The sequence below is a fragment of the Kwoniella dendrophila genome, chromosome 10, assembly GCF_036810415.1.
Source record: "Kwoniella dendrophila CBS 6074 chromosome 10, complete sequence".
Taxonomy (NCBI): Eukaryota; Fungi; Basidiomycota; class Tremellomycetes; order Tremellales; family Cryptococcaceae; genus Kwoniella; species Kwoniella dendrophila.
In genome coordinates, this window is record NC_089485.1 from 39,927 (window position 1) to 63,193 (window position 23,267).

At 38.4% G+C, this 23,267-nt stretch overlaps 7 protein-coding genes across 7 annotated transcripts; 3 read left to right on the plus strand and 4 right to left on the minus strand.

Annotated features, from left to right (window-relative positions):
* Positions 1-1,247: 1,247 nt before the first annotated feature.
* Positions 1,248-2,150, minus strand: L201_007009 (uncharacterized protein; the record flags this gene model as incomplete). Its single annotated transcript, XM_066222720.1, has 1 exon — positions 1,248-2,150. The coding sequence occupies one exon, from the start codon at positions 2,148-2,150 to the stop codon at positions 1,248-1,250; it is 903 nt and encodes a 300-aa protein (XP_066078817.1).
* Positions 2,151-2,580: 430 nt separating this feature from the next.
* On the minus strand, positions 2,581-5,502 carry L201_007010 (uncharacterized protein; the record flags this gene model as incomplete). Its single annotated transcript, XM_066222721.1, has 9 exons — positions 2,581-4,132; positions 4,196-4,309; positions 4,371-4,387; positions 4,448-4,576; positions 4,629-4,925; positions 4,980-5,059; positions 5,111-5,266; positions 5,326-5,381; positions 5,444-5,502. 9 exons carry the CDS (start codon positions 5,500-5,502, stop codon positions 2,581-2,583), a joined length of 2,460 nt encoding a protein of 819 aa, XP_066078818.1.
* A 1,849-nt stretch (positions 5,503-7,351) lies between these two features.
* Positions 7,352-8,407, plus strand: L201_007011 (uncharacterized protein; the record flags this gene model as incomplete). Its single annotated transcript, XM_066222722.1, has 1 exon — positions 7,352-8,407. The coding sequence occupies one exon, from the start codon at positions 7,352-7,354 to the stop codon at positions 8,405-8,407; it is 1,056 nt and encodes a 351-aa protein (XP_066078819.1).
* A 241-nt stretch (positions 8,408-8,648) lies between these two features.
* On the minus strand, positions 8,649-11,159 carry L201_007012 (uncharacterized protein; the record flags this gene model as incomplete). The annotated part of the gene is made up of 10 exons (XM_066222723.1): positions 8,649-8,816; positions 8,892-9,024; positions 9,079-9,170; positions 9,227-9,620; positions 9,679-9,861; positions 9,937-10,099; positions 10,160-10,646; positions 10,704-10,818; positions 10,879-10,991; positions 11,106-11,159. The coding sequence occupies 10 exons, from the start codon at positions 11,157-11,159 to the stop codon at positions 8,649-8,651; spliced, it is 1,902 nt and encodes a 633-aa protein (XP_066078820.1).
* Positions 11,160-11,958: 799 nt separating this feature from the next.
* L201_007013 (uncharacterized protein) lies at positions 11,959-13,870 on the minus strand (the record flags this gene model as incomplete). The annotated part of the gene is made up of 5 exons (XM_066222724.1): positions 11,959-12,217; positions 12,278-12,427; positions 12,487-13,423; positions 13,478-13,638; positions 13,698-13,870. 5 exons carry the CDS (start codon positions 13,868-13,870, stop codon positions 11,959-11,961), a joined length of 1,680 nt encoding a protein of 559 aa, XP_066078821.1.
* Positions 13,871-14,952: 1,082 nt separating this feature from the next.
* Positions 14,953-17,262, plus strand: L201_007014 (uncharacterized protein; the record flags this gene model as incomplete). The annotated part of the gene is made up of 16 exons (XM_066222725.1): positions 14,953-15,034; positions 15,088-15,108; positions 15,167-15,273; positions 15,332-15,406; positions 15,492-15,578; positions 15,642-15,741; positions 15,797-15,855; positions 15,914-16,062; positions 16,130-16,204; positions 16,255-16,288; positions 16,344-16,415; positions 16,473-16,632; positions 16,689-16,771; positions 16,833-17,000; positions 17,052-17,136; positions 17,195-17,262. The coding sequence occupies 16 exons, from the start codon at positions 14,953-14,955 to the stop codon at positions 17,260-17,262; spliced, it is 1,425 nt and encodes a 474-aa protein (XP_066078822.1).
* A 1,345-nt stretch (positions 17,263-18,607) lies between these two features.
* On the plus strand, positions 18,608-22,651 carry L201_007015 (uncharacterized protein; the record flags this gene model as incomplete). The annotated part of the gene is made up of 2 exons (XM_066222726.1): positions 18,608-21,042; positions 21,094-22,651. The coding sequence occupies 2 exons, from the start codon at positions 18,608-18,610 to the stop codon at positions 22,649-22,651; spliced, it is 3,993 nt and encodes a 1,330-aa protein (XP_066078823.1).
* Positions 22,652-23,267: the final 616 nt, after the last annotated feature.

Consider the following 23,267-nt stretch of genomic DNA (forward strand, 5'->3'; position numbering starts at 1 on the left):
TTTTTTTATCCTCAGATAGGAACAAACTATTTTGTTCAATACGAGTTTTGCAGCGATCATCCGCAATAAATCTAAATTTGTTACGATATACAGGCACCCGTCAAACATAAACTCGTGGGTATAAAAACTGAAAGCTGAAAGGGTAACAAAGGGAAAATGTCTTTGTAAAAATGTTGATTTCCAACTATCATATTGATCTTGTCTTCTTGTTGCTCTAGCTACATTTACAAGCCTGTCTATTCGATCGATCAAGGTGCTTCCATTTGTAGCATCTACACATGATGTCTCAAGAATAATAACATCATCCAGCTTGCAATGAGATGAGGAAGTCGAGCATGGAAAACAAATGATTAATCTGAATGTAAAACGATAAAAATGAGGATAAAGGATAAGGTTAGATTAAACGGACTAAAAGTGTGTCACCTTTACTCTATCGTTGAACACATGCCGGCAGCCTCTTTTTTCTTGTGATTTTTCACTCTGATAAACAGAGTGACTGCCCCCATATGGGTACGTGTAAACACAATGCAGGAATTCTCCTTTTCCCCTATATATCGTTACCTCATATCCGCAGGTTTTGTTTCTGATTTCACTTTCAAGAAGAGATCGTGGAAAGGCGCAAGATCATTCATCGTTTTCATGTATACATGTTAACATTAAGCTAAAAGTGAAACAACATCTTTTGCTAGCGTTCAAGCCAATTGTGATAAATGTCACCAAAAACCCACTAATTTGCAGGGATTAGTCATGGTTATTCACAGGCTTCATAACCACTTCCCTTCAAACACGTTTTTAGCGTAGGGTGCAGGATGATGTCAAAATACATAGGAACATTATCACCCATTTATGCTTGGCGACCGATTCAGCTTATATAAAGTAGGCTCTATCGTACATCTTACATGAAAGCATTGTAGCTCATTTGCGGTATCGCATTGTCGCCGGAAGAAGGAAAGATTGAGCAAAAGTTGCGTAAACAACACCATTAATGCAGGAATCTAAAATACACGGTGGCGCAAAAGGAAGAAATAGATAATCGCATGGTGCTTGTCGTTCTATATCTGTCTCAACTCCATGAACATGTCTTCGTACACTGCACTGCTATTAAACCATATGTTTTGTAACGAAGTATATCTGATCACAGCAGACTTATCCAAGGTCAATCGATACATTCAACAATAGATACATTTCAAGACTTTTTTTATACTCTTCTGCTTATTCTTTGAAGAAACAACTATTCTAACAATGACCTATTGATCTTTCACATAGTCTCTCCAATTATGTTCTTCTTCAAATTTAAGCAATTTCCTAGCTTTGACATTAGTCAAAGGAGCTTCATAATCTTCCAATTCTCTTGTGATTTTAACATTTGGACATTCTCTAGCTAAGAAATCTTTAGTTTTTTCTCTTAATGTTATAGTATTATTAGTTGCGTTAAAAACTTGAAAACCTAAACCATTGGTTTGAAAAGCACAATGACATAATTTACCTAAATCTCTCGCATCAATATAACTCCATGCATTTCTTTTTCTTGATGGTGGATCTATTAAATATTTTGGAAAATTAATTGCGTATTCATGTGGTTCAATCACATTACCAATTCTAAATGCATAAATTTCAGTTTTACCTCTATATCTTCTTTCAAAAGATCTTGCAATTCTTTCACCACATAATTTACTTGTCGCATATGAATCTTCAGGATCACAATCATATGTATCTTCTTCCAAAGGGAAAGAATGATAATCTGATTCACCTTGTGTAAAACAAACTCCATAAACAGTTTCTGAACTTGCTATAATAACTTTTTTAATACCTAATTTACATGCTGCTTCAATAACGTTATAAGTTTGTTTGACATTTGACGCAAACATTTCACTATCTGGTACTAATAAATTTCTAGCGTATGCTGCGAAATGAACTACTGCATCTGGTATAGGTGGTGGATGAGGTAAAGAGTATTCTGACATGTTGAAATGAGATGTGAATGCATTGAACACTTGTCCAGAATCTGTAAGGTCGGTTTTGAGTGTATAAACATCTGGATTGTCTAGAGGGACAAGATCTAAATTTAGAACTTGATGACCTTGACTGAGAAGGTAAGGAATAGCATGTTTTCCTGCTTTGCCAGAGCCACCTGTAAAGACGATTCGCATTTTGAAATTTGATCAAAGGTTTTGGGAGATATCAAGTGTGAAACAAGTACTGATACGTAGAAACTATTAAATACAAAAAAAAAAGGATCTTTGCCAGAAAGTGTATGTTCAAGTACTATCTACTCTATCGACTTTTTGCAAGATACATATAACACACCTCGTCATAGCAAGAGATCTCGGTGCGACATGTGCTTCAACCCGGGTACCGAAGGGCCGACTCCAAATTTACGTTATATCACAATCACCGGAATCGAGTTCCAGTAACTCTGGTTGTTCGTTCGAACTTAAGTACTGCTACTGTAAATTGGCTTATGCCTTGCGAAAGTTATGCGGTATTAGATTGCATATTGAACTAAAAATACAAATAATTATATATGTTTACTCTATAAAAGCTACAAATTTACGAAAAAAAACACAAAATCTCTTATATCTATTCATGTCTTCTCCTTATTACCTCTACATGAGGTCTTCCTCTCCTATGAGCATGTTCTCGTCTGATCTTGACATTTGCAGTATTTTGAAGAATAGTGATTTTGTTGAAACCACCACACATAGCTTTACTATCACCTGCACAAGGTTTATCACATCCACTGGTAACTGCTACTGGTTTGACTAAAGTATTACCACACATACACTGTGTACCAAATTCTACTCCTGCGTATGAATAACCTTTTCGAGTACAGGTATCAGTACACATAGTGTAGGTCATATTTGGTTTTGAGTCGAATACGGTACCATCAAGTACTCTGGCAGAAGAGGAATCGACGTAACATCCTTTGGACATCCAACCTGCGGGGAGAGAAGTAGTAGCAGCAGGAGCGGCGGATGTGGAAGTACTGGTGGTGACTGAACTTGTTGAGGGTTTAGCAGAGGTAGTTGAGGTTGTGGTTCTTCCGGCAACTGATGTTCGACCAGGTACTGTAGAGCTTGAAGGAATGTTTAAAGTAGCCTTGGATGAAGAGGAAAGGGTTGATTTGGCTGACGAGCTAGGGGATGGAGAAGCAAGAGTTGGTTTGGCCGAGGAAGAAATGGTGGAGGATTTCGCTGATGAAGTGGTAGAGGATTTAACAGATGAAGAAGTAGTAGTCTTTACGGTTGTAGTACTGGTTGTAGGTTTCGTAACGACAGACGTGATTGGTTTGGTGGTAGAGGTAGTAGTAGCTTTGGTAGTCACAGAAGTAATTGGTTTGGTGATGCTTGAGGTTATTGGCTTGGTGATAGAAGCAGTGGTGGCTTTGGTGGTAGCAGAAGTTATCGGTTTAGTGATACTTGAGGTAACAGCTGCACTAGTCTTGGTAGTACTACTAGTTACACTAGCTGTTTTAGTCACTGCTGATGAAGTGAAAGCGGCTTTTACGGCGTAGACGTTGAGTCGATTACTACCACCACAAACGTGTGCACCATCACCTGCACAAGCTACATCACAACCTGAACTGGCTGGAACTAATTTTGAAGAGGCAGACCCACACCAGCACTCTTGACCGTATTCAACGCCAGCATAGACAAAGCCTTTGGCAGCACAAGAGGCGATACAGCTGTTTACGGTATTAGTGGAAGATGTTGAAGAACCTCCATTAAGAGCTCGATTGGATTGATCATCTACCATACAACCTACTTCAGACCAGCCTGATGGTAACGTGGATGGATCAACAGGTGTTGGTTTACCCGAAGCAGGAGCTTTGGCACTTTTGTAGATGTTGATCCGACTTGAACCACCACAGGTACTCCAAATATCACCGGCGCAGACCATGTTACAATCTGTTTCAGGAGCGACGGTTGACGAGAGGGAATTACCACACCAACATTCTTGACCGTATTCGACTCCAGCAAATAAGAATCCTTTGCTTGCACATGTAGCGGTACAGCCTGCAATGGTATTGTTGGCAGCATCGACGACGGTGTATCCAGATAGAGCTCGAGCATTGGTGTTGTCGTTATAACAGCCCACTGCGGACCAGCCGTCAGGTAAAGCGGTAGGGTTGCTGTAAAAGCCAGAGTCAGGCGACATATCAAAAGGGTTATTTGTGTCATTATCGCATACTCACAAAGAACTAGCAGGGTTGGTGGAAACTTGGAAAATATCATTTTGGGCACCATCGGCGAAACCCCAATTGTCTCGGTAATTAGGTGGAGTATCGAGATTTGGAAGATTGTTACCACTGTAATAGCATGAAACCATCAGCAAAGTTTACTAAAAGGCGAGTATACCATCAAACTTACTCAGCTTGCCATAAATACTACATTGAGATAAGATAAATCAGCCTCATATATGGAATTCATCTGAATCGCTTACTTACCATAGGTACTTTAGGACCCTTGACACAAGCACTAGGGTTGTTGTCACATTTGTTGGGAACAGCTCCTTGTTGAACTTTATTCTTTGAATTGGTAGCACCGGTAACTTGACATCGGTAGACGACGTTGTACTATATGAACATGTTAGCAAGATCCAAACACAAAAGTCAAAATGCAACTTACCATCTCAAATGGATAACCTTCACCATGACCACCTTGGTGAATCCAATTCCATGAACACAAACATCCACCAGCTGGACAAGGAGGTAGTCCAGCAGGAATTTGATAACTGATTTGACGTTCCCATACTGAATTTTGATTCACACTGATGACTGTCATGTCGTTTGGCTTAAGATTGGCGACATCGGACGTATAGGCAATTGCTAAAGCTGAACCTCCGAACCATTGAGGATCCGGAGTAGATCCATAGGTGTTCATAACGTGTAAAGCTCCTACACCAGAAAATTCACCACCGTCAGGCTATGCATGAAAATGTCAATGATGATCTTTATACACGAGATGAGAGTTACTCACTTTACAGGCATATTGGTACTTTGGTGTTTTATCGTTGGGATTTCCTAATGTAGTTTGACCCCGATTACAACTAACCTCACCTAAAGAAGAAATCAGTATATATGTTACGAGGTTCTTACGGTAAGACTTACCATTGTATGTACCTCCTGATGGCAATACCATGAAGTCTCCTGACTTTGGTGGATAATCTAATAAACCATGACCAAACCATTGGGCTGTGGTTCGACCATCAACTAATTTGAGGGGAATAACTGGCTCATTGTTGTTGTAGTTGTTGTTTGTAGGATCTAGGTATATTGATCATAGATTAGTGACGGTACTGGATCACTCAAACATAAAAACTTACCGTCGGATTTATATGGATAATTGAGACCGAACATTCCCTTGTCCCATAACGCGACGCTGTTGATGTGGTCAGCTATAAAGCAGGTTGTGTTTGATTTGTGTCTGATAAGTAAACTCACTGGGCATTAGCGGTTGAGACACATATCGTAGCAGCAAGTAAGATTGTCGAGCGTAACATCTTGTATTTCTGACCTCCTATGTCTAAATGTGTAAGATGTATGAGTATTCAGAGCTAGATCGATCAACGATCTATTATAAATGTTGAACTTGACGTTGTTGAAAGTTGTGAAGAATTTTGGGAAACTTAGACGGTGGCGTCGAGTCTCTCTATATATATACATATAATTCTCATCGAACATGACTCCACTGAAAAGTTTGATTTGCGATCGCATGTTTGTATACGTCAGATTGAATAAAAGAAGGTTCGGAAGAACTTTTTTTCAGTATTCTTTTTGGCTAAAAAAACAAAAACAAGGTAAAAACGGTGAGTTATCAGAGATGAATGATAAAGTTAAAATAGAACATTACAGTAATGGTTGTTGTTGTTGTTGTTCAAATAATAGATGGCAAAGCAGGCGGCTTTCAGGGTAACGAATCATTCCATAAAATCCGAACTATTTTTTTACCGGATTCCTCTTGTCGATCATCCGTACCTCTACTTCGTCTTTCTTCCTCCTTCTTCTTTTTTTACCAGATTCGGTGGCGTAGTCTTCAGGGTTCAACAACCTTATGTTATCTGGATTTCTCTTCACCATACATTCCATGTGTTATTGTACGCATATAGTAAAAAAAGATCGTGAACATTACAAGTAATTGGAATTTACATTGATAAGATAGAGAAGCAAGCCACCAGGAATCGATTTTTCTGGTTATCAAAAAAATAAGAAAAAAAAATGTCTCGCAAAAGAGTTTTCTTCTTACAGTTCTTCATTAAATTGAACTGTCTCGCATTTATTGCATCTTGTTTTCTACAATTACAATAATACCAAATGTTTCTTTTTATGGTCAGTAGTAGTCAGAATATGCCGCAAAACGCCTCACTTTATTACTATGCCATCTTTTGTTTTTTTCTGGAATGCCATTTTTAGTCTTCTTTTTCGATTAACTATTATTCAGTAGAGTTTATCCCATAATTGGAGCAAAAGCTATCATAGGTTTGAACGATCAATACATATGATCCGCCACCTCCGGTCACAAGGTATGTTAATTATTCTTAATCAATTTTCAGCTATCTTAATACCATTTTCGGTTTCTCGGTGTTGTATAACATTTCAATGTGATTCAGAGCATATTATCGGATACCGAAGGATTTACTCCACTGTATCCAGATTCTCGGATGCATTAATACATCAATGTCAAGGATCTAGACGGATCGCTGCACCATCACAAGAGTCTCCAAGAAATTTAGTGCGATGCTAGCTAAATTGCACATATCTGATAGAAGATAACCATATTCTGACCGGACTGAGGGTGTCCGTAATTACAAACGCATCCACCTAAGGTCAGTCTTTGATTTATTTCTAGTATCAATGACGTCCTTTACTTTGATAATAGTGGAGAAAGAAATACTTGAGCTGGTGCATACTGTATCTAGGTGAAACAGTAATTGTCAGCTCCGACTCGTTTACAAAGATTGAGATCCTTTGATGATCGGTATGGATGACCTATAATGAATAGTTCATACAGGCTCAACTACCTCAAGGTTGATAATGAGGAAGGATCAAATTAGGCGAGAGACTGAGACTTTACATGTGATAGCCAATGTCACCTTACCAGTAACCTTTTTGAACGATGATCCGTAAGATATGGGATGGTGCCTTCGGTATTCGGTTAAATTCAACTTTTAGATAATACGTCATCTATTTTTGAGCGATTGATCGAATCCGTACGGCGATCACTTTATGAATCAGATGTCTTGCATATCAGCAAGTTCGATCAGATTACAACGACTATGCTTGTTGATGTCAGCAGCGATACATCAGATCTATCAGTTTATATTATTCTCACAGCTCAAGCCTCACGCGAACATGTCTCTTCGTCAAAGTACCCGTCGTTCAACTCGTATACCAAAGCGCGAACCTTCGATATCACCACCACCATCACCTTCTCCTCCATTGCGGAAAATTCGGAAGATCAAAGATGAATCGCCAATTGATGAATCTCCAATTAAAAAGGTGAAAACAGAAACTTCACCTCAAACTTTAAAACAAAGAAAGTTGAAAGCTCACGAGAAGAACTCACTTGATGGGCCATTTCCAACTTATTTTCGTCCTACGCCTTCAGAATGTTCTTTAGCACATGAAATTTTAAGTTCACTTCATGGTAAAAAAGTTAGACCTACAGAAGTTGTAGCTTCTAAAACTCGTGCAGGATGTGGTGATAGTCCATCAGTTTTAGATGCTTTAGTAAGAACGATATTATCTCAAAATACAAGTGATGCAAATTCAACAAGAGCAAAACTTAGTATGGATGATACATATGGTGGAAGTGATCATTGGGATGAAATAATATCAGGTGGTAAAGAGAAATTACAACAAGCTATAAAATGTGGTGGTTTAAGTCAAACTAAATCAAAAGTTATAATACAAATCTTAGAACAAGCAAAAGAAAAATATGGTGAATATTCTTTAGACCATTTACATAAAGCTACAACAGAAGATGCAATGATGGAATTATTAAGTTTTGATGGTGTTGGACCAAAAACTGCAAGTTGTGTTTTGTTATTTTGTTTACAAAGAGAAGATTTCGCTGTAGATACACACGTTCAAAGGATAACTGGATTATTAGGTTGGCATCCCAAAAATGCATCAAGAGAACAAACTTATCATCATTTGAATAAAAGGATACCAGATGAACATAAATATGGATTACATATTTTATTTGTTCATCATGGTAAAGTTTGCGATGAATGTAAAGCGGGTGGTAAAGTGACAGGAAAATGTGAGCTCAGAAAAGCGTTTAGAGATCAAGCTGTAAAAGGTGAAGTTGAAGAACCAGTAAAAGAGGAAATCAAGAATGAAATGCAAGATGGATCTCCGCAAAAATTGAAGAAGGAGGTCAAGGAGGAGGTAAAGGAGGAATGAGTACATACAGAGGTATTGTTCAGGGTATGTGTCTGTTGTTGTAATCCACCATATATTTCAAAAGTCACCGCAATAGTAGAAGATCGATAAAATAGTCACGCAGTATAATGATAAGAATGACATAGCAATACAATATCGATACAATGATGTATGTTCACAAGATACAATACTCCGGAATACCCTATCTAGCGGTCTTTACTCTAGCTCATTGAACCAACCAGTCATTTCAAAAACTCTAATCTCAAGTGGAAGCTGCGTTAGCCATGATCGCTATTGATTCATTCGTCTCTGGTTGAGAGACAGTATACTGCTGTTGAAAAGAGGGAGGTGGTGGTGGTGAATTTGCACGACTATCAAGCGCTGCTTCTGGTGGTGGAGGAGGCATCTGAACAAAACTTATAGCCGAGAACTACACGAGATCAGGGGTCATACGTATCAGTACATCACTACCTAAAGCTCATAAGGGTATATCTGGAGTACTTACCATACTATACCAATCCCAAATAAGATCCTGATCAACCCCATTAGCAGGTTTCTGATCGCACAAAGCGCATACTATGTGAAATATCTTGCATCGTACTGATTCTCCATTTGAAGCTAGATCTTCGACTGGAATACTGCGATTGTCTGTCAGTATTTGCTACTTTACAAAGGTATCCAAAGGTACTCACTTCATTAACGATGAATGGATTTCCCGCGCTATGCCCTCTCGTTCTTTCGCTAATTGTTCTTTATCCAACTGTAAAGCGGTTCTTAGGTCATACTAAATCACGATTATGATGAGTGCTGGCCTCGGTTAAAGACAATAAGCACACTTACCAAAGCGAATTTGCATATAGCCGCAGTGATTAATATGTTCGCTCTTTGTACAGCCAACATGTTCTTAATTATCCCGGGACCGTTCATTGAGGGATCAGGAGAAGGTTCAGGGAATTCCTGCAAAAGCTGGTGTAATTGATCTTCTATTCCAACTGTCCAAGTCGTATCTACGGTGGTCACGTTGTTCATAATACATCGATGATGGAAGAAACATTCCGATAGAATGCGGAAAAGTTTCGACACAGCAACGAACCCTGCTATCGGTGATGGTCGGGAGGAGGGTTGAGGGAATGATCCTTGTGAAGTGATAAATTCATCATCAATGGGTTCAGGCAATGAACAAACACCTTGAAAATCGTTGATCATCATTGGTAAGCCTGAGATTGCCCTAGTCCTATAGGTAGAACACGAAGTCAGTATGAATAAGGTGTAATAGTAAATTGCTGACGTACTTGTCGCTCGCATACAGTTGCCAGAATACTCTCCTCCTTATCTGCACCTCAATAGGATCTAAGCCTAAACTTTCAGTTTTAGAATCGCTATGCAAGCCCATGGAGTAAGCTAATTGAATGGCTTGTCCTAATCGAGCACCAGCAGTATGTGCTAATCCAATTGAAAGAAGGTAGAAAGTATCACTACAAATTAAGTAGATTAGTCATTAGACAGATTATAAGATCGCGAAATTCCTAAATGAAACTTTTTCCACCTACAAGATAATAGTCGATATCTGAGTTGATGTTGTCGGACCGTAGTATGTTCTTTGAAGTGCTTTACAGGTTCTATGGCAGCGACGTTGTAGACGTTTTAAGCCTTCTATATCGAATTGATCGTTTATGAGCCTATTTGTCGGCAGCTGTGATATAACATAAGCGACTGAGAATAGACATGTCAGCACAATCGTTCGATGAAATGTGATACTAAAAAACAGCTTACCTATACTGAGAAGAAGCGCTCTGAAATCTGTGTCTACCAAATCTCTTCTAGTGGCAAGTTGTTCCGAAAAAGTCGGTCGATGTACAAGTGGTAAGATAGGATACAAGTATTTGAGGAATAGCGCAATAAAATGACTAATGTTGGCCCAACTGGTGAGGTCCTCTATCTGTGGACCGCTCTTGAGAGCGAGATTGATTTTGCTATTATCTGTTGTATTGTTACAAACATGGAGTTCTACTGGACTTTCAAGCGATAGTAATTGAGCTTGATCTGAGGCAAATGACATGTTCCTATCCCATGCTCCAGTTGACCCAAAGAGCTCATTTGTTGAAGTATTGAATGAATTGATAGTCTGATAACCTGTATCATTGAGCAATGAATCAAGCCAATTAATATTTGAATCAGCTGAACTTTTAACAGCGGGAGAAAAGGTGAAGGAGGACACTGGTTGAGGATTTGTAACACTGAGAGGGGCAGGAGATATAACCTAAAGCGGGTGATCAGTACAACGATTGATGAAGTAACTGTACTTTAGGTGACTCACATTGGACTGTGATTGAGGACGGATTGAAGTGATCGTACGATGAGAAGTTTGAGCATATGACGATGATGAAGAATTGCCATTGATTCCATTGTGACCCTTTACAACAGGAAGTAGGCTATAACAAAAGGTCAGATTGCTACCGATTATGGTGCATTCGGGAGTTACTGCTACTCACGAATTCTTTCTTCCTGGCTTTTTCTTCACATAGTCATAAGTGCATTCTATAGTCAACTTTGTACATCCTTCACACGTAGACTCCCTGTCTTTCTCATTGGCTACACATTTGATCTATTTTGTATTCAAAGGGAATGTGTCAGTCCAGTACGTAGTACAGCATAACTCGTTCCAAAAAAAAAAAAGGCCCTCCACTTCGCTAAAAGAAGAGAGAAGATTACTACTCACCTTGCGAGTCCGACATTGATCACAAGTTTTGAGCTGCCTTGGTATCTGTGACATTTGAGACACTTACTTGCTTGATAGATCAATCCGTGACTATCTGGAAGATATCAAAACATTATTGATGAAACGGCGAGATGAAGGAAGATAAAAGAGGGTCAAAACAATAATCTTAGTCTAATCTCACCAGAAACTATCCGGATATCTTGCAAATTATATTACCCGAATTCTGGGTTTTTTCGGCAGATTTCAGTTAAATTAGCGCTAAATTTCCCCCTTGCTCGTGATCATCTTTGAAATGTAGAACAATCAACCTTACGTCAACCTGTATAACTGGTTTCATCCGGAGAAGCAGGAAATACACACGAGCACACATAAACATACTACTGCATATTCTTGTAGTACGACATTCTGTTAACGTTAAATCATATATATTATTGATTCAATTGCCGCCGATCTCTCCGTTTCGATGTATCACGCTGTTCCAGTTGTCTTGTCTCGGCCTGACTCAATCGGACAATCCTATTTTTAGTCTAAAAGCAAAAAGTTCCCATGCGGGTCCACTTTGATGCCCCATAAATCATGGTTGGGGTCTTAGAGTCAAATATATCATATCGTTTATCAATCGCTCAGCAGTGAAAGGTTGAGTAACGGTGCAGCACAACAGACGTAAAGCTTCGTTCATACAGATAGATACATCCACTATAGATCCTTATCGTTCGACTACTATGACTACTATAAATTGAACAAAACCATTATAATGCAAAATAAGATATTTAACTATGAGATACGTTTTGATCAGTGTAAATTCGAGCCAGACTGAGTATTTCCTTCATGTTACTCGTTTTGACAACAACGTTTAGAAATTTCTGCCAAGAGTTGGTGCTTGGGCTTCTTGAACTTCTTGATGGACTGGTACATCTTTGCCACCGATTGCTTTTTCGTCGTAATCCACGCCAAGATTATCTCCAGCTTGTGGGTTGGCGACTTGAGCCATGGTATTTGCTTTCATCTCTTCTGTCACGTCTTCACCGTCAAATAAGGCGGCAATTTCTTCAAGAGGAAGAGGACCATCTTTACCCTTAGTTTCAACAACAGTGAAGTAGAGGTAAACGAATCTGCATGGTAAAGTACATCAGTATAGTTGAAAAAACGGGGGTTTCGTTCGATTTACTCACTCAAAAGCAAGCCAGCAAGTGTAGACGATGTATAATTTCCATCCAAGTTTACCCAAGGCAATGGGATTGACGTATTGATTGAACACAAGAGAAGCATTAACCGACATTTGCATTACCATCAATCCTTTGGATCTTATACGAAAGGGTAAGCTGTGATAGGAAACTAGTAAGCAAAACAGTCTTAACGATGAGCAATGATATCCACTTACATTTCGACGGTATACGAAACCAAAAGAGGAGACATAGCGAGGTTGTAAGAAGCGTAGTACAAGAAGATAGCGGCGAGTACACCATGACCAGCATTGAGATTAGCCCCGATAGGATTTCCATCGGCATCAAGGTGGGTTGCCGATTTGGCGTAAATACCATTACAGATTGTCCACATGGTATAAGTTGCAAGCATACCGCCAACTGAAATGAGCCAAAGAGGTCTTCTACCAAGTTTATCAACAAGTAAAGCACCGAGATAAGCAGTACCTAAATTCCAAACTTGGAGAATACCGTTGATAAGTGTTTGTTGACCTGATGATCTGATTCCGATACCGTTAAGAGCCAAATTGAGATAATATGAGACGATACCATTTCCTGACCATTGAGAAAAGAAGGCAATAGCGATAATAACTCTCATTCTTTTTCGATTACCGGGAGTTTTGAATAATGACCAATAAGTTGAAGATTTGTTGGCTAACTTTTCAAGTCTAAGAGCTTCCTTGATTTCGTTGTATTCAAAAGCAGCAAGAGGATCGTTTGAATCACCTCCACAATGATGTTTGGTAATCACTCTCATTGCCTGTTCATCTTTACCGTGATCTACCAGCCATCTTGGAGATTCGGGAACAAAGAAAATCAAGAATAGTTGAATAGCTGAAGGTACACCTTGAAGTAATGAAGGGATTCGCCAACCCCAAGTTGTGTTCATTCTAAAAGTCCCAAATGTTGTCCATGCAGCGATAATTGAACCTAAATACCATGTTGAGTTGTAAAGAGAAGTGATTGGACCTCGGTGTGAAGGGAAAGCTAATTCGGTAAGGAGAGTAGGTGCGGCAAGACAACTGAAAGCGAGACCGAAACCAATGACGAATCTACAACCGATGAACATTCCTACGGATTGAGCTCCAGTTTGAAGTGCAACACCGATAAGTTGAACTATAATCATGAGTCAGCAGGTGAATGATTTCCAATATATCTCGATTGACTCACTAGCAGCACCCAGGAACATGGTCCATCTTCTACCGAGTCTATCATTGAGGTAAGGTGCGAATGGTAAACCGACGATACCCCCGATAGATTGAATGGCATTAAAGATTCCAAGTGTTGAACCGGTAGGAGTACCGAAATAGTTTTTCCAAGTATCAAGTGATCTTCATTTACTTCGTATCAGTATGTGATATAGCAAAGGTGCGAAGTTATCAGAACTTACTGGAGACCATTCATCATTGAACCATCATAACCGTTATTCATCGAAGTGATGATACATAAGAAACAAATCAAATTCAATTTTCCCAAGTGACCTCGATACCATCGAGTATCACGATTCTTCATAATTTGTTGAAGATCTTCATCTTCTCTTCGTTCGTGTACTGCGTGTTCCATACTGAAAGTGTCCTACTTCTTTCTTGTGATAAATCTGAAGATGAGTGAAGGAGTTGGGTGAAAGGGAATTTCCTGATCTAAAAGATCATTCCTTCTTTTATATGAATGATGGTTCACGCGAAGATGGTTAACATCTGAAAGGTACTAATCAATCTTGATAGCATATTCATATTCCCCGAGTAGGTAAAATACCCCTATTAACCGCATCTACTATGATCACAAGTGTATACAACGATGTTATCTGACAAGGTTATCCAAAATGTCAGCTGATCAAACTACCGAGTTTCATCCGGGTGTCATGGCATGGTGACTAAAAATGACTCGGTGGAAAGTAAAGGGTGTACAATGCAATGTACCGAGAAACGCCTTGATACTCTCTACTCTTAAGTTACTAGCTATGTGATACATGTGGGTTCTCCAACGATATCTGAATGGGAATTCATGATTCAAGAAGATTAGTAGCGGTGCCTAGGTTCATATTACGTTTGATTTAGTGTTTATTTACGGGTTTACTGCATGTTTTCCCCATCATACCCCGCTAAAGGTTATATATGCTCCGGCCCGTTCAAGTGAATATAGTTTAAGGTATTCTTGGAATTCTTTTTAAACTTGTCTTCGTATTATCGCCATACCTTGTCTCATGTGATATACATACTACAACACATATATCCTTTACATATATATCATCTCGCCATAATACAGCAGCAGCAGTAAATTATCATTGTTAGCTGATTTCATGAGGAGTACGTCAGTTCCGGATGGAATATATCGACAATAGCCGCATATTGTATTCGACTTTACCCCATATCCAATATGGTGAACATGTCTTAATCAAACTTCAACTTCGGCAGATATCACCAATTGTTTCACCATCATATCTACCGAGCTATCTTTTGATGTATCTTGGTAAGATTCCAAGCAATTATAGCCCTCTCAACATGCTATGCAATCCCTAAAGACCGAAGTATGTTGTATTTGCAGAATACCAGCATGTTTATAATAACAAGATTATTTAGTTTGAAGAAATCTAGATATCTCAACTCAACAGTACAAGACTTCACACCGCGATAATCAGTACGACAATGGTCAACGCAAATCAGAACAACTATTTGGTGGTAGAAGGAGAAGACATTACTCTCCATGGAAAACCAATCCTGCTCAAAGGTAAGTTGAATAACGCATCTTTGTATGACTGTCGCTGACAATTGATAATACAGGAGCTGGACTAGGAGGATGGAGTGAGTGTCTTAATCGTGCTCTCCGAGGTCTAATTGCAGCTAACATACTTTGGTGTAGTGAACATGGAGAACTTCATCACTGGTTACCCAGGTCACGAATTTCAAGCCAGAGCAGCAATCAGGAAAGCCGTTGGACAGGAAAAGTATGACTTCTTCTTTGATAAGGTAAGTTGATATAGCTCCTCTGCTTGTGAATCTGGATTGTACTTACTATTGATCGTAGTTCCTGGAACACTTCTTCGGAGAAGATGATGCCAAATTCTTTGCTTCTTTAGGTCTAAACTGTATTAGATTACCGGTATGTCATCCCCCTAAAATTCAATTCCCCAAATATGCTATATGAAATGAAACATGGGGATACTGAATTTCATCCTTGTATTTAGGTCAATTATCGACATTTTGAAGATGATATGAATCCCCGTGTATTTAAAAAGGAAGGGCTTAAACATTTAGATCGAGTTATCGATTTAGTAAGTCATCTGAATAACCGTCTCATGTAGAAATGCTGCAGCAAGATGGCTGACCCCAGACAGTGCGCAAAATACAATATCTACACTGTTATCGACTTACATGCAGCTCCTGGAGGACAAAACATAGATTGGCATGCGGATGCAGGGAATCACCAAGCTCTTTGTGAGTTAGATGTGTAGTATCTAACCAAGATTTGTGTCTAACGATATGCCCCTAGTTTGGGAACATAAGGATTTCCAAGACCGAACTGTACTTATCTGGGAACATCTCGCTCGGGTAAGTTGATCGCTTTCGCTGCGATGTATCAAATAGCTGAACTAGACCTACTACGTAGCACTACAAAGATAACACTTGGGTAGCTGGTTACAATCCTCTCAATGAGCCCACAGATGCAGAACACACACGTTTACTGGACTTCTATGTCAGAGTAGAGAAAGCTATCAGAGATATCGATCCTCATCACATTTTGTTCTTGGATGGGAAGTGAGTGATATCTCTCCGACTGGTTATGGTGTCATTCGGTACCGAGCTAATCGCAATTTTTGATCAGCACCTTCGGAGCCGATTTTAGTCATTTTGGGGAACCGCTTCCTAACGCTGTCTATGCTTGTCATGATTACTCAAGGTAAGTCTTCGACATCCATCCTGTTGCATCAGCTGATTTTCTGCTTGTAGATACGGTTTCCCAAATCCTCCTTCAGATTTCACAGTAAGCCATTGCTATATACATAAATAAATTTAATCTCGCTAATTCTCGAAAATAGGGATCCGCAGAGCAAGTTGCCCATCATGAAAGGTCGTTCAATCGTAAAGTGGAATATATGAAAAAGATTAAAGTGAGTTATCCAAAGATGCAAGATACATATCAATATATCCACTGACCTATAACACAGGGACCAATCTGGAATGGTGAATTCGGTCCAGTATATCAGAACGCCGGAGATGGTTTACCAGACTGGCAGGAAATCAATGAGAGACGGTACAATGTCTTGGAATGTCAACTTGATATTTATGCTAAGAGTAGAGCGAGTTGGTCAATCTGGTTGTACAAAGGTGAGCATTCTCACAACTTCTCATAACGGAACTTTACTGAATATAGCATATATCAGATATCGGCTTTCAAGGTATGGTGTATGTCGGGGATGATACAGCTTATATGAAGCGACTCAAGCCATTCCTTGAGAAGAAAAAGGTGAGCATACAGTTAAGACACTGCATCATTCATCTCACTAACTTTGACCATGTAACTGTAGCAACTCGCCGCTGATGAATGGGGATGCGACGATGTACCTGTTCGAGAGGTTTTTGATCCTCTCGAGAAATGGTTCTTGGATGCTGTACCATCTTTGGCTCAGCGATATCCCCAAACTTGGAAACCTGCTACTCACATCGGTCGAGTTGTACGAAACATTTTATTATCTGTAAGTCTTATATGAAGCAGTGTCGTTTAGCAAAACTGATGAATACCACAGGAAGAACTTTGTCACGAGTATGGTAAATATTTCGAAGGGCTTAGTTTTGATGAATTAGAGGAATTGGCCAAGAGTTTCTCTTTCGGTGAGTATTCGATTTACCTACAGTTACAACTGGACTGTTATACTGATCTTTCGACTAGAAAACTGCAAGCAAAGAACCAAATTGAACGATATCCTTACCGCAGATATGAAGAGAACTAGCAAATAGGTTATAGATGGTGTTGCACAAGAATAGAGTAAATAAGCAATATTAGATAAAGGATACAGAACATTTCATGCATAATTGTCGTATTGTGTTTCCTTCCCGTCCGCCGACTGGATATCTCAATGTTTCCAGCCGATATTGTCGAAATCACAATTGTCGAGAATCTTATGAGATCAGATGTCACAGAGCGGCTGATTGTCATCAGAGAAGCGTGCCATTATACGTTGCATAATCTTATGCATTTATACCAAGTTACTGTACCAAAGTACCTCGACATGACCCTGATATCTCATTCCTGCAGGAGATATAACCTTGGCAGATTGTGTTGTGTAGAATTCTCCCAATAACAAGCCGATGAATACCGTGCGAAAGATTCTTCTTTTAAACGTGTTGTATATGTTTACCCTAAAGTCTAGCCTATGGAACATCTGTGCATCGTTTTATGATGAAACGTAACATTGAGGATAATTCACATACTCGTATCACATATGACATGCAGGTTAAAACAAAAGCCTATTACGTAGCTGGAAAGGGATTAATCACATAATTACCACTTATAGTAAAAACATATATCATATATCCAAACAGTATATCGGAAAAAGAAATCAGTCGGGTCGATTATTACCTGAAAAACATGAAAACACGAAAAACATGGAAAAATCACAAACAACTCATACATACACAGAAAAAACATCCTTATCCTTGATCTTCCGTATCGTTCATCATTAACATTATCATTATCATTAAAAAATATCATCTGCCTATCATCAATCATCTTCAACAAAACCCTCACCAACGACTGACCGACCATATACGAGTTTGCGAACCCTCCCTGGCGCATCACATTACAACTTACAGCTTACAACTTACAACACTTTATAATCTATCACATTGTCTCACCCACACCGCCTTCAATTCAATAGATATACAATAATCATTCATATACAAATCTTATCTATCAATGTTCGGAAATCTTTAATTGATACAATCTAGTATCTATTCGTCATCATTAAGAAGGAAAGTATAATTAAGATTTAAAGACATTATGCCATCTTTTACTTTCACTTTCAATAATATCAATTTTCAACATTGTCAATTAACCCCCATGTTCAAGATTAACTAGTATTCTTATGAGTTGGATTGAAAAATAGACAATTTACACATATTTGTCATATTGTCATATTGGAAAAGCGGATAGTGGTGAAACGTATGTCTTATACTATTATGAATGTACAATATAATACGATTGTTCAATATAGCTAATCAATTAAAGAGAAATTCCTTCATTCGTTCAGCCGCTTTTAATCCATCTAATCACTAAAAAACCAAAAAAAAAACGACAAACATAATGTTCGATATAACGAACTTACCACCTTTACCACCATCTCCTCCCTCTTCTCATCCTCGACATTCATTCTCCTCTTCTCCCTCCTCTTCTTCTTTACATAGGTTATCCAAATTTGATACCACTATACCTCAATCGAAATCTATAACAAATATCAACCAATCAACTCTGATACCAACACCAACACCAACGTTGAAGAAAATGCCTTCTTCAGTAAGGATATTTCAAGAACAACATATAAATGAATTTGCACATTTACATATATGTGTAAATAATCAAGATAAGAAGGGATTAACAGAGAAAGAAAAAGAAAATTTATTATTCATGGAAAATGAAAAACTTGAACAAGCTAGAAAATTAGGTAGATTGAAAAGACAAACTATGTTTGCTAATCAATTTTCTACTATATCGAATTCTGCTACTGAAGATAAAGAAAACTCTGGTTACAAAAGTCAATTTAATGCCAGATTGCAAGCAAGAAATGGTACTGCCAGTGGTAGTGGTAACGGTAATGGTTGGAGACCTTTAAGTTTATTATCACGTCGTCAACCATCAAATAAACCTTCACAGTTATTCGTTTCTCATAAACCCAGAATATCAGTTTCCAATCCAATCACAATTGAAGATCATCGAATAAATCAACGTCAACAACAACAACAACAACAACAACAACAACAAAAACGATATTCTGATTATTCCACTACTAATGCTTATGAAAGACAAGTAGAAGTGGTTACACCTACTGAAATTGTTACACCTGATTTGTCATCACCTTTACCATCAGATTTCAACTCACCTGAACCTGATTTAGCTTTGATCACACCTAATCAACTTGGTATAGCATTAGATTGTTGTCCTTCACCTCCACCTATCCCGAATAAATCTAAAGCAAGACAAAACACTAATCAAATAACGCAAGATGTAGCTGTGGATGGCGATGATACTAATGACAACTCAATTCAATCATCAACTTATTCTTGGGCATCTTCATTTTCAGGTGAAACTGCTGAATTACGTACTGCAGCACATTATGTACCTTCAATCTCAGAAGAGAATCATTTGAATAATTCTGAGAGTGAAGGATCACTCATAGCAGAAGAAGATCAAGAGAGAGAAGAAATTTTAAATTCACCTGAAAAAGTTAAAAGAAGAAGAAAAAGAATTGTAGCTATTGCACATACCGTAAGGCAATTAGAAGGTATTGGTTCAAGAGATGTTGAAGATCCGAATTTTTATTATCAATTAGTTGAAGCTTGGAATAAAAGACCAGGTAATACACAAGTTACACATGAACCTATTTGGTCACCTTCAAATAGATTACCACAATTACCAATACAACCACCACCTACTATACCACCTAGACCACATCAACAACAAGAAGATAGAGACCGCAATACATTTGATCCATATTTAGCACCTCCGACATGGTTGGCTCCACCTTCTTTGAATTCAGCCAACTTGAATGCTTCTCCTGTACCCTCATCAAATCTTGAACATGAGTATGATACACCAAACCCAGATAAGAACTATAATTATAATTATAATTATAATTACGATGAAAGTTATTCAGAAGAAGGAAATCATTCAAATGAAAGTTATGCAAGTTCAAATCCATTTAGATATTCATACGCAAGTACATTACATGATTTAGCTTTAGAACAAGGATTACAACATGGAAACAAGTTAATGACGGAAAAAGCTTGGTTGAAATCACCATTGTTTGAACAAGGTACTTACTATAATGCTAATACACCTTCTGCACCAATACCTGTTGGTCAATTTTCCATGGCTCCTAGAGTACCTTCACCAGGTCCGACGCAAAGTATAGAAGATTCCCCAAGTAAATTAAGTGAAAATGATGATGAATCAGCTTGTAATCCCTCATCATCGTCGAATGTACTGCAAAGAACGCTAAGAAGACAAGACGCGAATATAGGAAATCAAAAGAAACTTGATCTCAATTTGGGTGCACCTATCAAGCTTGATAATTCTTCCAATCCAGTTGGTCCGTCTTTAGTACCAACTAATTGGGGTTTAGGATTTTTAGGCAATTGGTTAAAAGATGAACTAGCGGATGATGATGCTGATGATGATACTGCAATAAATGACAAACAGGGTTTTCATTTTGGGGAGGAAGGGATGATACATCTTCATCAAGATCAAGATCAAAACCAAAACATGATGAAGATAATAAATACGAGGAACAACAACAACAACAAAAGCAAAACATCGAGTTTCCTAGCGCAAGGAGATATGATCAATGTACAATCCAATCAAGACCAAAATCAATACTTAAACGATCAAATACCCTTGGAGGACAATCAACGACAACAACAACAACAACAAGTAAAGAAACTCGATCAACAAACCATATTACAAAAACAGATAGACGATTTATCAATGGAATCAATACCATTAACAATCAACAGTCTTCGATCGTCTATAAATATGGAAATCAACAACAACAACAACAACAACAAGCACAACAGCAACCTCGTTTTACCCCCTCCCCTCCCCACACCAGAAATAGAAATGATATCAGAACAGACAGGAAAAAGCAAATTGGAGATACAACAACAACCAAAAGAATGTATAATGTTAGCAAAAGAATATCAACTCTTGAACCCTTGCCAACGTCAGAATTATTCGATCCCCTTGGACATCTTATATCCACATCAAATTCAAAATCATCATCCTCATCCAGCCGAAACTCGAGTTGTTCAACAACACCAAGAACATCATTCGAATTTGAACGTGAGACAACAAGGACAACGACAACAGCGAAATCAGGATGGAGCTGGGGATTTGGAAGTAGAAGTAGAAGTAAGAGCGTTGGATCAAAATCGGAATCAACAACAACTCCAAAGGGAGGAGGAGGAATCTTGGGATTTATCGGAGATCTCATCGTCCCAATCCCAATCTCAATTTCAAACACCACCTTTGAAGATAGTTCCGAGGATGTCTGCATCACCCCACGACAGAACACCATCCATCTCCAAAACCAAGAGGACTCAACCGAAAACACCTTCACCAATTCAAATTCATCAACACCAACATTACCAATATCTAACACCAATACCAATTCAAGAATTACCTCCATTACCAATATCTCCTCCGATCACTCCAATTACTCCAGCATATACCCATACGCAGATTCAAAACAATATAATAACCAAAACACCTCCAAGAACACCCAAATCGGAACTTCGACAAATCGTTCCAGTACAAGAAGAATCAAAGATAATTACACCGAAATATCGTCATCGACAACCCACACCACCACTTTTGACCAACAACAACAACAGCAACGTCAACGGCACACCAATTTCTTTGAAGAAAGACAAAGAGATATTGAAGAATATAAGAGAATTAGAGAAAGTTGGTCTTGGTTATCAAACTCCTCCTCCTCAACAGCAAGTGATTATACGGGATCAACAACAGGATCAGGATCAACACCAACTGCAACACCAAAATTACGACCATTACTCTTACCGGGAATCTATGGTGGGAGGTATAGACTCTCAAATGGATAATAATCTTGATATGGTGATATTAACTGAAAGTCATCCTACTCACCCATATCCACAACCACCTCAACTGGTTTCCGCTTTTTCAGATGATAGTTCTTCTCAACACCATCTTCAATCAAATAACCAATCTTCCACAACAGTTATTCCCGGTACAACCAATTCAACTAGAACGCAATTGGGTAATGACAGACCGGATATCGAAAAGGCTATACCGCAAGTAGTATTGCCGTCTGCAAAACCTTCTAAAGCACCTACAGTGTTGTTTATACTAGGTTTCTTATTACCTATATTATGGTTTGTAGGTGGTTGGTGGTCAATCCGTCAACCTCACCCAAAACCCATGACAGATGACGGACAAGTAATGACTGATCAAATGGTATCTCGAAATTGGGTGAGAAAAGTATGTTATCATCCAGATTCAATGGTTAAGAAATGTAGATATGCTGCTGTAATTTCGACTCCGATAATTGTGATTGCTATTATAGTAATTGTTATTGTAGTAATTGTCGTAAAGTAGATATATTGTTGTTGGTGTATTACTTGTTGAGCTGGTATCTATTTGTTATCTTTTATCGTATATCTAGTATTTATTTCATTCTTGCAATATCATCATCATCGCCATTCAATTGCATTAAAACAAATGGACAATCAATCAATCTTCTTTCCTTATATATTTGAATACTTTTATCATGTTGTACTGTTAGATACAAACACACTATATACACAGGACATTTTTTTCAATACAAATAAGAGTGATTTACTACAAATACATATACATACATCCCTTTTCTGACTTAAGTTTTCGGATACACGGTTAATAGTAGTTCTCCTTATACACTTTATTTCCTTCTTTATTTTTAACGAAATAATAATGATGCAGAAAGTAATATGAACAATGACATTTAGCAGTATATATGTGCAGTCACCTGGAACAAACTGAAAATCAATGATTGGATGCAGCAGGCTTCTGGAAGGATATACAGACATGAAGCGAATTTAACCTATACATGATAACAAATGACTTTACTAAAAAGACACGAGTGGAACTTGTTCATCGTTTAAAGCGCGAGTGTCGGTGTTAAGCATTCTAGGGGCCGAAAGGGTAAATTGGTAGGCAGTGACCTGAGGTGCCA